Source organism: Vipera berus (assembly GCF_964194415.1).
Source record: "Vipera berus genome assembly, chromosome: 1".
NCBI classification, from domain to species: domain Eukaryota; kingdom Metazoa; phylum Chordata; class Lepidosauria; order Squamata; family Viperidae; genus Vipera; species Vipera berus.
The window spans coordinates 148,656,460-148,672,572 of record NC_138202.1 but is presented as its reverse complement, the minus strand read 5'-3'; the positions used below and the strand labels follow the sequence as shown (position 1 = coordinate 148,672,572).

Genomic DNA, 16,113 nt, shown 5'->3' with positions numbered 1-16,113 from the left:
GAGACCAAGTTCCACATGCATGTGAAAAAATCCTGTCATTAAACACACCATCATCTATTTAGTAATCTGCAGTACCCTTAGTTTCCCAAAGGAATTCAGATCAACCTAATGAATTCCAATTAAATCTGAAAACTTCTCCCATGGATTTTTTTTCCAGAATTAGAAACAGGGAAACTACAAAACAAGAGAGAGATGTGCAATTATGTCACGTAGGAAATAGCACTCTATCACTGCCAATGAAGTTAATTCAAAATCATCACCAAAATAAATCCCAAAACACCCCAATTGTGAAATAGGGGGAAAAAAGTCTTTCTTATGCCAGAGAAGAGGAACAAATAGGAACCCTGGGGGACATATTTCACTGCTGTTTCAGTTGGAATGCCTACGTGGTCTTCCTATACACTGCCCAGAGCTCTTCCTTGAGGCAGTCCAGAAACATGAAATATGAATAAAGATTAGCTATGAGGCATAACTCAAAGTACCTATTGATTTTTTTAAATTACTTGAATAATTAGAGACCCAGGTATACTTGAAAGATCACCTTTTCTCATTCACAGAAGAGCAACCAAGATGATCAAAGGCCTGGAGACTAAAACATACGAAGAACTCCTGCAGGACTTGAGTTTGGCTAGTCCACAGGTCTGCAACCCGCGGCTCCGGAGCCGCATGCGGCTCTTTCAGCTGTCTCCTGCGGCTCCCAGTCCTCTGCCATGTGCAGTCAAAAAAAAAAGTGAGACTAAAAAAGTTCAACCAATCAATTCAAATATGCAGGGTAGGTGCATATCTCGCCTTGGCTCCACTCTTCAGTCAAACCCTGTTCTGCGTATGCTTGCATGTATGTGCATGCGTATATATTTTTTGCGGCTCCCAGTTTTTCATTTTGTGAGGGAACCGGTTCCGAGTGGCTCTTTCACTGTTTCAGGTTGCTGACCCCTAAAGAAAAGAAGAGATGGGGGAGACATGATAGCGGTGTTCCAGTATTTGAGGGGCTGCCAGAAAGAAGAGGGGGTCACGTTATTCACCAAAGCACCAGAGGGCAGGAAAAGAAACAATGGTTGGAAACTAATCAAAGAGAGAAGCAACCTGGGATTAAGGAGGTTTCCTGACAGTGAGGACAATCAACCAGTGGAACGGCTTGCCTCCAGAAATGGTGGGTGCTCCATCACTGGAGATTTTTAAGAAGAGTCTGGACAACCACCTGTCTAAGGTGGTGTAGGCTCTCCTACTTGAGCAGGGGGCTGGACTAGAAGACCTCCAAGGTCCCTTCCAGCTCTATTCTATTCTAAATTTCTGAATACCCTAGAAATACACTTAAAACTAAGAAAAAAGCCCCTTCGGCAGCTGAACTTAACTAGTTTTTAGTGGAATTCAGTTTTTTAAAGAGAATAGGCTGCTTCATCTTTTCTCTAATTATAGCCTTCTGCAAGTTGGTGAAGCTTTAGCTTTTCAGGAGAGCATTTGGGCTGTGAATTGCTGTTTCGCTGAACTGAATTTCAGCAGTCTCTGGTTTCTGAATAATTTATTTCTGTTCTATTCTGTTTTTCACTGCTGTGATATTGTTATATAGTACAGGTCATTTGAAATTGTTAATTTATGGCTTTATCCTTGCTGAATGCTTTTGAGTTCTCCAAAGCAAAAGTGTGGCACCAATTCACATCTGATTTTATACGAGAAGGAAGGAGAACATACACCCACTTTGATGAACTCCTTTGCTTACTGGAAAGTTTAGGGACAAGTTTAATTACAATCATCCAATCATGACAGTACTACCCATAAGCAACAAATTACTATACTGCAAATTACAACTTGGTACCTATTTCCCTCTTAAAGCAATAACTATCAACCCCATTATCTGAAGTGAGCTAAATCTGAACGTGTTTAAATTATTCCTGCAGCATTTACTTATAGATGTGAAGCAAGCCTTCTAGCAAAGTATTTGAGACAAGGAGGTTATGGAACTATTAGTATTGTAATACTACTTCTAATTTTTTATTTGGTAGTATTTGTAATACTACTTCCAATTTTTTATTTTTTTATTTGGTATTTTTAATTAATTAATTTTATTTTTATGTATTTATTTTATTTTATTATTTAGTTATAAGCAAAACAAAAAACATCACAAAATGAACTACTATCAACAATATGCCAGTATAACAATGAATTAAAAGAAGGCTGCACTTTGGCCCATGTAGAAAACTTTTTAAAAATCAAGGCTTCTGATTTTATGAATTTTCATTCAAGTAGAGCTACCCTACTGGGGCTACATACCTCTAGATCAGAAGTGGGGAACTATGACCGCTTTATGACTTGTGGACTTCAACTCCCAGAATTCCTGAGTTAGCATGGCATTCTGGGAGTTGAAGTCCACAAGTCATAAAGGGGTCATAGTTCCCCACCCCTGCTCTAGAGTCTTGATCAGGGGTGTCAAACTGCCAGCCCACAGGCCGGTTGCATCATACGCAGACCGCACCCACCTCAGCTCCAGCAATGTAAAAAACATTGTGATACGTTATGACACATCACATGATGTGGCAAGTTTGATACCTATGTTCTAGATCAGGGGTAGGCAACCTTGGCTCCTTTATGACTCGTGCTATGCTGACTCAGGAATTCTGGGAGTTGAAGTGCATGAGTCATAAAAGAGCCAAGGTTGCCTACCCCTGGTCTAGATGATCACTAGATGGCTTTTAAAGGGTTAAAAAAAATCTCATTGCTGCCATCTTATTGGTCATCTCAGATTTTGCAGCCTAGATCAGATATGTCAAACTGCTGGCCCGCAGCCCAGATTCATCGTAGCAAAACCGCGCCCACCCTATTGCCGCCAATGGCAAAAAAGTCATGATACACTGCAACATGTCACGTGACGTTGCGAGTTTGACACCCCTGGCCTAGATCTTACAGGCCTGATAAAAGGTAAATAATTACACTGAAGGATATAACCTAAGAATATTTTCTAGGCAATTTGATAGTATAAAGTAATATTTTAAGTGATATCCACCCAGCACCAAACTTTAAAATAGAGTGGTAAAGATTCTCCAGATAAGCCAAGATGAACTCAAAGAAACCCAAAGTTACACATAGACACACACACATACACCTAAAAATGGATTCTGAAATGCATAAACTTTTTTGTCTCTCAAAAGGTATAAGTTATAAATGATGCCATAAATTTTGCACAAGATAAGCAGAATTATCTAAATACCAGAATAGAAAATCTGCCAGTCTGCATCATCATCTTTCCGTAAGGTGTCCTTAAATATTTCCTATTTCTGGGAAGTTGCATACCTTAAAAGAATGCATTTGTCATCCAAGAAACAAAGAACAATGATCACTAACGGAGGGGGGGAGCATACTTCGTAGCACCACATACTGTGCCAATTCAAGTTCCACACAGCTGAAGCAGACCACACATAAATGCTTAGAAATGTGATACGTGAATTTAATTTCTCAAAATAATCTAAGTGGTGGCTGCCCCTTGGTTTGGAAGGTCATCTGAGTCCTTGATCCTGCCTCTGGTGTATAGACTGGATGAAGCTGAGATAAAGTATACATGCCTCTGTTTACTTAAACATAGCTTAAATAAAATAATTACCAACTGACAAAATAAATCCAGGACATAACCAAATTCAAGGCTCTATAACCACCTAATTCCAGGAACATCCTCAACATCAGCCAGATCCTTTTTCTTCTACTATGCATGGCTCAAATTTTCTGATGATTCTCCTTGACTCTACCTGAACTTACTTGCAACTTAATCTGAGGTCTTCTGCGTGCAAAGCTATTCTTGGCATTTCCAGAGATGCTTGTCTGATGTGTGTGTGTGTGTGTCCAAATGGCCCAACAGAAAAGCCATTTCACCATAGACTTTGCATTTTTACAATAATTTCCCCAAACATCAACCAAATATCAGCCTATGAAAAAGCAGCTGGGAAAGGCACAAATTATCTTACAGATCAGGATTTTCTTGGGGCCTTTACAATATGTTCATATCAAAATACCACAAAAGGAGAGTTCCTAAAAACAGCCATCATGTTGTCCTGGAATACTTTTTGTGAAAGTGTCCTCCAGAACTTGGAACCCCAAATACTCACCTTATTCTAACACACATGTGCTTATATATCTGTACCTGTAGTTTTAAAGTTCATTCTAATTTACTATTTATTACCAGAGTCCACTAGGATTGTGGTACAAACATTAAAATATATAAATAACCACCCTTAATATATCAATGGTACAGATTATGGGGGAACAAAGTTTGTTCTGATCCCCCATTCCCATCTACTTAACCACTAGGCAGTCAACATACTATAGCTAGAAATGACCACTTGTTGAATCAGTCCTGTCTGCATTGCCTAGGCCTCTTAGCTATCAACCTGCTGAAAAGCCATTCTTATGGTTAACTGTTTATTGTTTCATGGGACCATCCTTCAAAGGCAGATAAAATCATGGATGAGTGCATGCACAAGACCATTTTACGTGTCCTATGCTGACAGGCAAGGAAAATGACTTAAGACTAAAAGCAATTGGCCCTAGCAGACTGACCAAGGTGGACTCCAGCTGTATGTCCTAATGGCCTAGGCGGACGATAGAGCAGACATGCCAAAAGTGACATGCCATTTGCTTCAGCTTAACTCACCCAGCATCACAAATATCCCTGCAGGCAATCTGAGTTTATCTGTATATTACAGATAGGACCCATGACATACAGAAAAGTCTTCCACCTTTGATGGATAAGTGACGAAGCAAGAGAATACAATATATTATGCAATCAAAGAATGAACAAGTCAATTTTACGCAAGGCAAATGAAAAAACTAAAGCTACTTAACATGTTTGTATTTGTTTAAAAATACATATACACATACATAGCTAGCTACATGAAACACTCCACAAAAATATTCAAGCAGAATGATTTGAAGTTTGAAAATAACTCATCTTCCAGAAATTCATCTAAGTAATTGTTCATCTTCACCACCCAGAACTAATTTATAAATTCTATAAACAAGATAAAGTACAGGTAGTCCTCACTTACCAATCACACACACCCTTCTCATGGAACACAAACAGACTGGAAAGGAATTTCAAGAGTGTAAGCTTTGTGCACTTGTACACACTGAGAACAATATGATCACATCGGCAGTGGGAAAGAGTCAGGCGAAGGAGATACCGCCTATAGAAATTGCATGGTTTTGTTCCTTCTCCTCGCAGAGTAGAGAGATTGGAGAGGAAGAGATTTCAAGAGAATACTGTTCCCAGAGCATGCCAGAGGCTTCCACCCCTAGGTTGGGGAATGGTCATATTGCTTTTTGATGTGTACAAAACAATAAGGACTTGAGCATTCCAAAGTGTTAGGAGGCAAACCAAAGTCAAAGGTGTGAAACAGAGTAGACGTGTTGCTTTTCAGCCAAAAAGCACAGTCACAGTCACATGATTTCTCATTTAGTGACTGTTTCACTCAGAGGTGCAATTGCAATTAGGGTCATTAAGGTCACAATGAGGATCATTAAGCACGGATCACCTGTAACTCAACTGTATTTGAGCATAACATTTTAAATTAACAATATTCCACTTTTCTATTGACAAGATGTGTTTATAATTTATACAAAATCTTGAACCAAATCCATATACAATGTCATTTCAAAATTTATCAGTCTCTAAAGTACTTCATTACTGAGATGGTGAGGTATATGAGTGGACAGATGTTTAATTGGGCTGTAAAGACAGGCTGGGTGTATTTCTGGTGTGCTGAATATGCTCAGTTGGATTGTTCTCTGGTGAATGCTGGCATCATTATGCCTGTAATGTTGGGTGACTTCACCATTCATGGTTTGGGTGTGGGCCTGGGAAAGTGCAGAAAATAAAAAGGATGACCGTGAAGAGAAGGAAGATTCATTACCAAAGTAAAATAAAGGAAAATATTGCATAGGTCCAAATGATGGGGCAGGATTACACAAATGTCTCAGACAGATATTCCTCCAAATTCTCATGAATATAAAAAACAGAGAAGCATAACCAGACATCAAGATTATGTTATTATAGTTAATCTAAATAAAAGTAGTTTTTTTTAATCTTCCATGGAGCCTATTTCTTGATCTGGTCCATCTTGTAGGGCTGAAACAAAAACCAAGACATTCATAATCACCATTATTCCAGTATGTGACAAATGCAGGAAGGCATATGTAAGACCACATATTCACCTTGGAATAGTATTGTGGTGGTTTGGATATGAAGAGCATTACCTCCAGCTTGGTGCCATGGTAGGACCACTTTTTGGTCCAGTCTAGTTTATTTGCCATTCAGGATTTCTGCAGGGTTAGACCTGACAGGACGGTTCACCTCGATGCCTGATCTGATGGATTTCCAGAGCAAATTTGGGACTTTTCCCAATGATACCACAGGCAGTTCAACTGAGGACCTTGTTAACCTTTGGCAACAGGAGGCAAATTGGGCCCTTGACAAAATTGCTTCAAACAGTCACTCTTTGTGGGCCAATACTAGGGTATATCCTAGTTAATTGGGAAACTCCAGGTGGTGAAGTATCTGAAATGCTTAAAATAACAGTGCAGGTAATCCAAAGATGAGTCTTACCAAAATACAGATATAAGCTCATGTTTGGCCCACACATCATGATGATGTATTCCTACTTCTCATTACATTGACAAACTGTTAACTGTTAGAGAAATATATTTCCTTTTAGTGAAGGAAGAGAAGGAGGACTTGACCATTTGCCAACAAAATTCCACAGACTTTCCAATATCGATTCCTCCTGGACAAATTCCAATGAGGTGACTGGTACAACTTGGAGCTATTATTTAGGATTCTTTTTGGGCTGTGAGCTCTGAGAAAGCAGAACTCTCTGATATAAGCCCTGCCACTTGTGATCCTGATCCATGTCTCTCTTGGTTCCTTCACAGGGCTAATGTGGGACAGATAATCTGGATCTAGATTATCAAAATCTCTCTTTGGGCAGGGATGGTGTTGCAGCTTTGAAGGAGACTCCGCTGCTTCGTTCTTCTTAAGAAATTCTCCCTGAACCCAGGAATGTTTGCTAAATATCATTCAACCCCCACCCCCAAACTTCCTTTTTCCAAGAAATCTGTTGAGCTCGTGGTAAGGCTTCAGCTGCAAACCACTTCATTAGAAATGGTTCATTTGGACTCTTTTTAGCTAAATTTCAGATCTAAGCAAGATTGCTGTCAGGACGAAGAGTACATCCCTCATGTCCTACTTGATGCATCAGTGATTGTTGTTACTGTCAACTATGATATCAGTAAGGACTACCTTAATGGTTGTGGTTCCATTTCAACGATAATACAAGGTAATTAACCCATTAGCGACTCTGTTTTTGGTCCCTTTCCACTGCTGTTCAATAATTATCTAAAGCTGTTAAGGAAATGTGGGAAAGACCTTGGGAGATGGGGTAAATGGGCAAAGGGATGCTGCTGAGTGATCAGATTAGACAGAGACTAGCTCGCACCTGGATAATGGGTAGGGCAAGTGGCTCAAAAGGCAGCCTTCCTAGTTTCTTAAGACGTAAAAGAGACAGTGGAAGAATTGTACTTTCAGACTTGCAATACTCTGTTAATGCAGCTTTGCAATAAAATAGAATTAGCTTATCAGGATGCGTTTCCTGTCTGGCCTACCTGGTCAAGCAGACATCAATCTTGCAAGTCTAAAAGTACAATTCCTCAGAGTGTTTGCAAAAGGATCCAGCTCAACCAGATGAAGTGGGATATTAGTTCCTTCAGTTCTGATTTGATGTGCTGCATCACAGGATGCTGGGATTAGAGATAATATCTCAGTAGGGGAAAAATGGAGTCCTGAGGTAAACTTCAGCTAGGGTATGAGAACTAGAAATAGAAGACTTGTCAGAAGACTCTCCAAATGTCTTAATATGCTTATGCAGTTTGGGTGTATTCATGAGTCTGTTTCAACTATTTAATTTTGATATTCTCTAATGTCAGAAGACTTACAGTACCATTGTTTCTATCTATCAAAGGGAGGAGTGTCATCAATTTGTTCATACCTTGAACAGCCAAACAAATCAATATTTCAACACACCTAAAAGTGTTCACTCACTAGGATGAGAAGACATATTTTCATTTTCATCCTTCTAAATGGATCATAAAGTTTTATCAGTGGTGTAATAACTTCTTTTCAAGTCTATCACTTTGAGACTTAATGCTGCACTTGTCTAACCTGATAAAATAGTATGAACATTTTATTTTCCCCCCGAGAATGCCAGAGAACTATGATAAGACATAGTTAATGCCTTCACGTCTTAAGTTGAGATCACTTTGAAAGAGCACCAAGCAAATACAGAATATTTCCAACCTCTCAGTCAGGATATAATGACAATGTCTTGTGCAGATGAAATGATACTGGTGAGGACATTTGTATAGTTATGTTTGTGTGTGTCTGTCTAGGGAAGTTCTTTTAAAGTTAATTCAGGAAAGCATACAATGCCTGTAAAACAGGCAGCTAGAACTGTAATGGTGGCATTTAGTAATATTTGGTAAACAGTCCATGTTTGCATCCAAATCCAACCACTGCTAATTAACAGCATAAAACATAACAGGCAAGAAAAACAAACTAAGATGCTTCAGATTTCAGTGCCAGGCATGCGAAAAACATTTTCATCTTTGATTTGTTATTTAGCAAAGATAACATTCAAATAAAGTATTAACTGAAGGTATAATTCTACCCCAATTAGGATATTTTAATCTCTTTGACTTCAAGAAGATGGAGGTCATATATCAGATTATCTTAAAACAATTATTCTTTAAATCACATGATCAACCCAGTTTTGTTCCAATAAATTCACAACAAAACAAATAATGTTGTCCTGATACATAAAAAGTTATGCCACAATTTTCTGGTCTAACATTTTACTAGCCACACCACACAATGATTAAGTAACATGTGTAAAAGTGGGCAAGAGCCAGCTCTGTAAAAGCAAACTACATCACAAGGTTAGGACATCTTTGCATAATGTACAATGCATAGACACCATGAATATTTACAGATAGTTCTCGACTTACAACTGAAACAAGTGACTTATGACCATTTTTCACACTTAAGACCATTGCAGCACCCCCATGGTCACATGATCAAAATTCGGATGCTTGACAACTGATACATATTTATGATGACTGCAGGATCCTGGAGCTATTTGATCACCTTTTGCAACCTTCTGACAAAGTCAATCGGGAAGCCAGATTCACTTAACAACCGTGTTACTAACTTAACAACTGCAGTGATTCCCTTGACAAGTGTGGTAAGAAAGGTCATAAAATGGAGCAAAAGTCATTCTATCGCTTAGCAATAGAAATTTTGAGCTCAACTGTGGTCATCATTCAAGAACTACAGTATCTGTACTTTCATCCATGATGCATAGGCTGTGAGGGGATAGGGGAGAGGAATTTAAAACAGCTACTTAGCCTTTATTGGAAGTGCTCTAGGCTTGAAATGAACCTACTGAAATAAAGCTGTATCAAAAGACAATATTTGTAGTATGTCTGTAACAACTCTGGAGCATTTCCCATGGATCAGAACAATCCATTTGAAACTCAAAACACTGTTTCAAATTGTAAATATTCTATGTGCTGCCAGGAGCTTACTTCTGCTAAGCTTTTTGATCAGAAACTACAGTATAAAGAGTAGCATAAGAACAAGGGTTCTGACTTTACTATTAATCTGTATACCATGAAATGATATTGAAAGACTGCCACTGACAATAAATCAGTGGCATACCAGGGGGTTGGAGTGGACAACAGCATGGCTGTGTACGTGTGGATGGTTAACAAAGTAAATAAGTGGTACCAGTAGGTGGGAGATTGAGTTAGTGTTTTGCTGTAGGATCTTTCAAATATTACTGCTCTACTTTACTGAAATCTTAACAAAAAATAATAGTATTTCACATATATTTTCAATTCACTCACTTTAAACTTATTAAGGGTTTAATGATACACATGCTTCTCCAGGTCTCACAGAAAGCTATTTGAAATGTACAACTGAACCAGAATTTAAGAGAACACTTGGGGGAAGGGGGTTTATTCCTCACGACCATAAAATCCAAGTTTGCCATATGTATGTCCAAAAATGACATATACTCTCCTATTTAGGTGTTCAGGTCTGTATGCAAATGTATAAAAATATAAGTGTTCTATAAGTGAATTATTAGCACCACTTTTAATCAAAGAGACTTTATCTGTATTTGGTAGGATACCTGAATGGAAATTGAGTTTGTTGCATCTGGTAAAGGTGGGGTCAATTTAGGTGTTACTGGATCTGGAAGCACAGGTATATACAGATGCTTCTAATACCATACTGGAGTATACATTTAAACAATGGGCTTACTTAAGGGTAGCTGTGTCGAGTTGCACTGTAGGATTATACGTAAAGATCAAGCAAATCAATGTGCAGTTACTAAATGGTCTCTTTCATCCATTTAATATTTAAAACACAGAACAATATACTGTAAGACTGCAAGCAATTCAGAAGCTTCAGCAAGGCAAAGGGAATTTTCCCCAGTACAAAGTCACAGCCAAGAAAAGAATATTCACACATGCGTCTGCCCACCCAAATAACAATGCAAAAAAGTAACTCTCACATGTAAAACTCACTGCACATCCTGCATTTTAAACACAGCATTTGTGCAAGTTGCAAACTTTAGCAGTACAGGAAAACAAATCAAAGCTGGTCGACTCCAATAGAACACCCAGTAAAATAAATTTGAAGTCCAGAATGCTGAAGCCACTGAATAACAGGAAAAGGTCAGAGCAAAAATTTTATATCCAGAGGTTCCACTTGCAGCGCCTCTAACTGGGAAGACCTAAGTGCAGGTCTTGTCCAGATTGCCAGAAAAGTATCACTAGTGTAGACAAATCTGAGTCAAATGGAGCCCACTGGACTTGGTACAAAGGCATTTCTCATTTCTTACTAGTACCAGTCCTAAATCTTCTTGAATGTAACTTTGAAGAATTTAGAAATTATGCATGAAGGCGAATATACGTGTTCCAGGATAATGTGGCAGAATCCAATCTGGGTCGGTCACCGCCGGGACCAGAGGTTTCGTCTTCCGAGCTTTCAGACTCATGCTGGATCCCATCCCTGAGGAACTTTTCTCTAGCCTAGAGAGAAGTTTCCTGAAGATGGGCTCTCGCACGACCTAGATTGGATCCTGCAATTTGGAAACTGTTTGTCACTATATATTTTGGGGATGCATCTTGTGGCATGTTCAAAACTGTATTGTCAAAAACACAAACATTATTTCGAAACAGCAAAGCTCTATACAAAACGTTCTTTAAAGACATAGCCACTTTTCTAGATATGTAATAGGTAAAAAGATCTGCCCTATGACTACAGCTCCAGCACAGAAGAGTAGACAATCATTGAAACATTTACTTGGAAACAGCAGATGGATATCATTAAGTCACATTACGACATGTGCTCACAGAACAGAACTGTGCTGGAATTTAATAAGAAATGCTGCATTGTGTAAGTATCAGATTTAATTATTTTTGTAATAAATTCTGAAGCTGAACGAACCATTTATCACATAACATTCATGACCTAGTAGTTCATGCCCTAGCTTAATGAATTCAGTGTGATGATAATACTTCTCTTTAAAAGATTCAGACAAACAAAACAATATTTTCCGATCTTCCCCAGAAAAGAGACATTTTTGCTGCATCAGGTTTCTTGGGCCTTTGCAATTGGGCAAATTGAATCAGTTGAAGGAATGAGAAACTGATCATTTCATTTTAAAGCAATACGTCAGGAACATCCACTTTTAGCGAAATAGGCTAAAGGCTGCAGCTACTGTATATGTAGAGCATGGTAGAGATTACTGATTTATTCTCATCTTTGGTCTACAAATCAGGAAATATGTTGACATCTCCATTATTCATTAAACAGATGGGTTGCATTTCCCCTCTCTCTTATAAATGAAAGTAGTTAAAAGGGCCTTTTAGAAGTGATATATCCCAATCCAATTCGGGGCTCAGAACCATTCCAGCTCCTTTTTATAAATTATGTTAAAAAGTTAGGAAGGAGAATTGATCATGACTAGTTTGTCAAACCAATCTTACAGCCTCTTTGGTTTGTGGCTTACAGAATGATTGCCTATTGTACATTGCTTACTATACATTAATTAGAATGATTGCTTACTTTACGTAGATTAAGATTAGTCCATAATTGCCACAGCTTATATTTGCTACTGTATTTTACAGAAATGGTTCGGATTCTTTATATTATCACGTCTTTAATTTTTATGGCTCACTATTTGATTGTTGATTACTGTTTGATTGTTGTGAGCCACCCAAAATTGTTGAGAGTCAAGCAGCATATAAATTTAATGAATTTATTACTGTTATTGTTATTCCACAGTCAGCCAGATATATAGACTGGATTTGTGACTTTTATCTATTTATCAAGTCCTAGGGCAGGTAGATGTTGTTGCTTGATGGTGTTAGGTATCCTCACAGGATGTCAGCTGTTCCAAGTAAAGCTGCTTTTTGCAATTGACTGGTGGTGACTTTGTCAACGCCAATGATATTGGGACTGCACCCAAGTTGCCAAATTACTATTGGTGCTATCCTTGCTTTCTTTTCACTCGACTTCTATTTTCAAGTCTTTGTATTAATTTTTCTCCAATTCTTTCTCTTCTTTTCTTTCTCCAAGCACTGCATTGTCCATTATCTGGACATTTTTGTCTTTCTTATTTCTTTGCTCTTTTTCAGAGCATAATGTTGCTTGCCAAAAAGAGAATGGCATGGTATGGTGTGTACATCCACACATAGATATTTAGAACAAAGATTACTTATTTTGGGTACTTATTTCATAATAATGAACCATATTGTTTTTATTCATAAACAATGTGTATTAAATCAGGGAATATTAAAAACCAAAAACAACCTTTAAAAAACTTCAGTTATTTTGCTAATCAATACCTTTAAAATGCAGTGTTATAATTTATCTTGAAGGTCACGGGTTTCTTCTCCGAAAACAGTTCTGTGAATCATTTACCTTCCCTTGAAGAACAGTAGCAAATGCTTACACTTAAATTTAACTGGTGCAATTACTGTTTAGAATTCAAGTTGAAGAGTGCTGTTTGAGCCTCTTGTGAATTTCTGACTGAAATGCCAGATGGAAGGGCCTTAGATAACAACCCACATCAGCATTCCCCAATTTGCTATTCTCCAGATACATTAGAGTATAATTTTGTGTATTTCTAGTCCACACAGATTGTGAGTAAACTGGCTGGGAATTCTAATGTTGCAGCCCCAAGACACCTAAAGAGCATCAGGTTGAGGAAGGCTGCAGTACATTTAGCATCTTTTTAAGCTTGACCCTATATGGGGAAAACATTTTACAACATTCAGGTCGGATGTGTTTAAAGGACTCCTGTTGCATCATTCTAGCCAACAATTCCAATTCAAGTATTCTACCTAGGCATTTAAATTACAGTTAGCACCATTCACCAACAATCAAAACTAAGTCAAGGGTGATAACAAGTAGCACCAAGTTTTATCTTACCCCTTAGAGCAGGCAGCAGGGACCGTTCTTTCTTGTCGTCACATTTGTTACACTCACTGAAGTACAACAGGAGAAACACATCCACCAAGACCCACATGAGAGATGTGGCGAGAACCACCTTGCAGTAGACAAATCTCCTCATCCTTTACTGAATTATTAGTTACAGGCTGTAGTAAAAGCAGGTGCTAACAGGATGCTATATCCAAGCCAAGGAAGCTGGCTCGAATGCACAGATGAGAACATCCCACTGAAAAATAAGAAAAGCAAAAGAACAGAATTAACTGACAAGTAAAACAACTTCATAAAACACAAACATAATTCATCTGTTACTGTTTTCTTTTAAAAACATGTTTATTCATTTTTATTGTCATCCACTGTGTACGAGAAATGCATACCAAATTTTCAGAAAGGAAAAAAAAAGAGACAAACTTTCTGGTTGTGTAATAGTATCTGAAAATGGCTTTGGGAGATGGAAGAGCAGAAGACTAGGCAATAGTCAGATAAGAGGCAACTGTATCTGCAGAAGGGAATATGGGCGCAACAAATTTCACAGAAAGGCCCTCGCTAATTTCTTGGACTGTAAAGGTGGTGGGGGGGAGAAATGTTCTTTCAGATTTGCAAGATCATTTGTCAGCCTTGCAAAGCAGTTGAAACAAAAAGCACCCAGATGTACTAACGTTCACTTTATTGCAAAGTCACATTAAAGAGAATCTTGCAAGTCGTTCCCATATTCCGTTATAGGTGTATTTTAGTGGTGGTTGCTTTGATGTTTTCCAAATTCAGGTAATGCATGTCTTTAAGGCATTCTTCAGAAATGTATGCTGGCTCAAAAAAGAAAAGAAAAGAAAAGAAAAGAAAAGAAAAGAAAAGAAAAGAAAAGAAAAGAAAAGAAAAGAAAAGAAAAGAAAAGAAAAGAAAAGAAAAGAAAAGAAGCATAAACTGAGGAGTTAATGAATTCTCGAGTGAAACAGTAACACTTACAAGAAAATGGATGATATAGCATTGTTGTTAACTACAGCTACAAGATGTGCTATTCATATTCAAAGTATCAAGCATCAGCATCAGCAGGTATTGATTTATACTTCCTTAGTAATACATGCAATTAGATGCTCCTCCCTTTAAATATTATTTTCTGGTGACATTATGTGGGGTTCTTGTCTGGTCTATGCATATCCTTACTTCACACAATTATAAATAACATTTTTACTTTTATAACATGAGACAATTTTCCAAAATAAGTCAACGATGTAGTTCAGTTTCAGTTGATTGTGATTGAAGATTAATCCATAATGGTGCAATTCATCTCTGGATGACTCAGTTGTGAAGATATAGACATGCTAAAAAAAAATGGGAACATAATACTGGGTGCCAGGTTCTTTAAATTTAAATTCATACATTTTCATTTACTACCTAGCAGGAGATTGCTATCTCTATTTACTTTTTACCATTTATTTTGTAAACGTTGACCTTTTCCAATGTATTAACAGCGGTTCTACAAGCTGAAATTCCAAGCTTCTTCAACTATCTTGAAGAAACGTCCCCAATGAGCCACATAACACAGAAAGGAAAAAATAAGGACACAATTGGGACATTTGGAAGAATCAAACACAGTGGAATACATTTTAAGCCCAAATCTAGAAACAGGACGAATCAAGGCTGGTAGGCTGAATAAATACTGTAATGGCTTTTCTCTTCCAAATCCTCAGAAATTCCTTCTTTTTTTTTAACTTCCAGAAAGGAACAGACAAGCACTAGTTTTGATTACCTTGGTAACCATTCCCAGGAATTACAGTTCAGAAAAACGGACCATTAATTGGATCATTATCTTAAAAACCGTGATAGAAGTCACATTGAAACAGGTGAAACTGATTAAGAAATATTCATCACCAATCAATGCTTTTCTAAAAAGATGCTATATGGTTTTGCTATAGTGAAAAGTGATTTTTCTTATGAAAATCAAATATTTATATTCTCATACATTCACTCATTCTTTAGAGCTCGACTTATCAGGGAGTCACCATTTCTATACATATATTCAAACTCAAAACAGCAATATAGTAAAAATTTAATTAAAAAAAATAAACTCCAGCAAAATAAAATAATTAAAACAACTCTTTTATAATACATTATTAAAGGCAATTTGTTACACACAGTTAATAGGCTTATTCCCATATAGTTAATTTTCCCACTTAACATATTAAAAGTATAATTCCATGCAATGTTTGAAAGGGCTCTCAGCTTTGGTGAACAATGCCACAGAGGTTATCTACTCCTGATTAAAGCATGTGACCGATTGATCAATCCACATTTCAGTTCCCTCATGGTTGTTGTTGTTGTTGTTAGTTGTGAAGTCGTGTCCGACCCATCGCGACTCCATGGACAACGTTCCTCCAGCCCAGGGGTAGGCAACCTTGGCTCTTTTATGACTCATGGACTTCAACTCCCAGAATTCCTGAGCCAGCTTTGAAGTCCATGAGTCATAAAAGAGCCGAGGTTGCCTACCCCTGCTCCAGGCCTTCCTGTCCTCTACCATCTTCTGGAGTCCATTTAAGCTCACGCCTACTGCTTCAGTGACT

At 37.8% G+C, this 16,113-nt stretch overlaps 1 protein-coding gene across 4 annotated transcripts in view; it reads right to left on the bottom strand.

Annotated features, from left to right (window-relative positions):
- The window catches only part of GALNT13 (polypeptide N-acetylgalactosaminyltransferase 13), a 206,813-nt gene that overhangs the window by 167,484 nt on the left and 23,216 nt on the right, over positions 1-16,113 (bottom strand). For all 4 annotated transcript variants that reach the window (XM_081344089.1, XM_081344091.1, XM_081344092.1 and 1 more), the window contains exon 2: positions 13,538-13,784. In XM_081344089.1, the coding sequence (XP_081200215.1) occupies positions 13,538-13,679 (142 nt within the window). In that variant the 5' untranslated portion in view covers positions 13,680-13,784. The remainder of the gene's footprint in view (positions 1-13,537; positions 13,785-16,113) is intronic.